Source organism: Aplysia californica, unplaced genomic scaffold (genome assembly GCF_000002075.1).
Source record: "Aplysia californica isolate F4 #8 unplaced genomic scaffold, AplCal3.0 scaffold01984, whole genome shotgun sequence".
NCBI lineage: Eukaryota > Metazoa > Mollusca > Gastropoda > Aplysiida > Aplysiidae > Aplysia > Aplysia californica.
The window spans coordinates 1-1,725 of NW_004799254.1; the positions used below are offsets into that span (position 1 = coordinate 1).

The window sequence follows — 1,725 nt, forward strand, 5'->3', positions numbered from 1 at the left end:
CGTCAAATAATGAGATCGAAGAAAGCAGCATTTTCCCACAGTTATGTCCGTTTTTATCCAATTTTTGTTTTTGGCTTATCATCTTTTGTGTCAATTTAGTTTAGATTTAGTAGAGGTTTTACGGCGCTCGCAACTGCATAAGTGTGTAAAATCAAAAACACATGTCTGTGTGGATTTTACTGAAAAACATCTATCAAAGGGACACAAATTGTAAATTTTCAGTTTCCAAGAACTCTCAAGCTATGAAAGTTACCAAACTTTGGAGGACACTTTCTCACCCCCACATTCTTCAACTGCAAATATCTCCACTAATATTCAAGATAGACAGGTATTTTTTTCATCGACAGCGAGGCAACTGAACAAGATTTTAAGGAGATATCAGTAACTCCAAATGCCCAAAAATTGACAAGCGTCTGATTCTTCCACCGCGTCATGACACAATCGACTCATTCGGAACATCATCAACATCATTGTAGGAAGAGCAGAGAGGACTGAGGGGGTCTTGCTTCATTTTTAGTGCTGGAGATTAGAGGTGTTTAGTTTTAGTAGAGGTTTTACGGCGCTCGCAACTGCATAAGGTCATATGAGCGCCAGAAGATTAGAGGTGTTACAAGAGAGTAAAAAATATAAAAAAGAAGAAGAGGATATAAGAACGATAGATGTTTGATAGGAAAGAAGAAGATTAGAGGTGTGACAAGAGAGTAACAAACACAAAAAAAGAAGGAAGAGATATAAGGACGATATATGTTTGATAGGATAGAAGGAGCAAACCACACCATAGCACCCGCCAACCACCCAGTCCAACTTGCAGACAGAAAACATTTTGTTTGTTTGTTTGTTTGAGTACAGAGAAGCATATTAACACAATAATGGCCATTTAGTGCGGGGGAGGACAGACAGACAGACAGACAGACAGACAGACAGACAGACAGACAGACAGACAGACAGACAGACAGAAACAACCAGAGATGCAAAGAAGAGAAATAGGACCTAGCAGTCACACCCTCCAACCACCCATCAGAATAACACTGTACTAGTAACAGTGAGGGAAATGAAGAAACCAGCAAAACTCACGCCTCCATTTCTTTGGTCTCATCCGCTTGAAAATGATAGGTTCTGTTGTCTGAAGAAAAGAATAACGAAAGTTTATTTGTTTGCTTGTCTTGGTTGTTTGTTTGTTTCAGTAAAGAGAAGCACATCGCCAGTCATTTGGCAAACACACAAAACAGCAAGTCAGAGAGACAGACAGACAGAGACAGACAGACAGACAGACAGACAGACAGACAGACAGACAGACAGACAGACAGAGACAGACAGACAGACAGACAGACAGACAGACAGACAGACAGACAGACAGACAGACAGAAAAAAGGGACAGAAAATCAGTGGGACCAAAAAGTGGTGTCCTCGTACCGCCCATATTACTGTAGAAGAAATAAAGGGCAATTAAGAAATAAAGAAATAAAGAATTAAACAAATAAACAAATAAACAAATAAAGAAACAAACAAATAAACAAATAAACAAATAACGAAATAAAGGGTGGATAAAGAAATAAACAAATAAACAAATAAACAAATAAAGAAACAAACAAATAAACAAATAAACAAATAACGAAATAAAGGGTGGATAAAGAAATAAAGAAATAAAGAAATAAAGAAATAAAGACAATATAGAGTGAAAAGAACTGGACACAAAAGTTGTGAGCAATCCTGGAAGGTAATTAG

The 1,725-nt window shown here is 37.5% G+C and overlaps 1 protein-coding gene across 1 annotated transcript in view; it reads right to left on the reverse strand.

Moving 5' to 3' along the window:
* Positions 1–1,074: 1,074 nt before the first annotated feature.
* The window catches only part of LOC101849900 (arf-GAP with SH3 domain, ANK repeat and PH domain-containing protein 1), a gene marked incomplete at both ends in the record, with an annotated part of 14,315 nt that continues 13,664 nt past the window's right edge, over positions 1,075–1,725 (reverse strand). Inside the window, 1 exon segment of the mRNA XM_005113332.2 lies at positions 1,075–1,123. Coding sequence (XP_005113389.2) covers positions 1,075–1,123 — 49 coding nt within the window.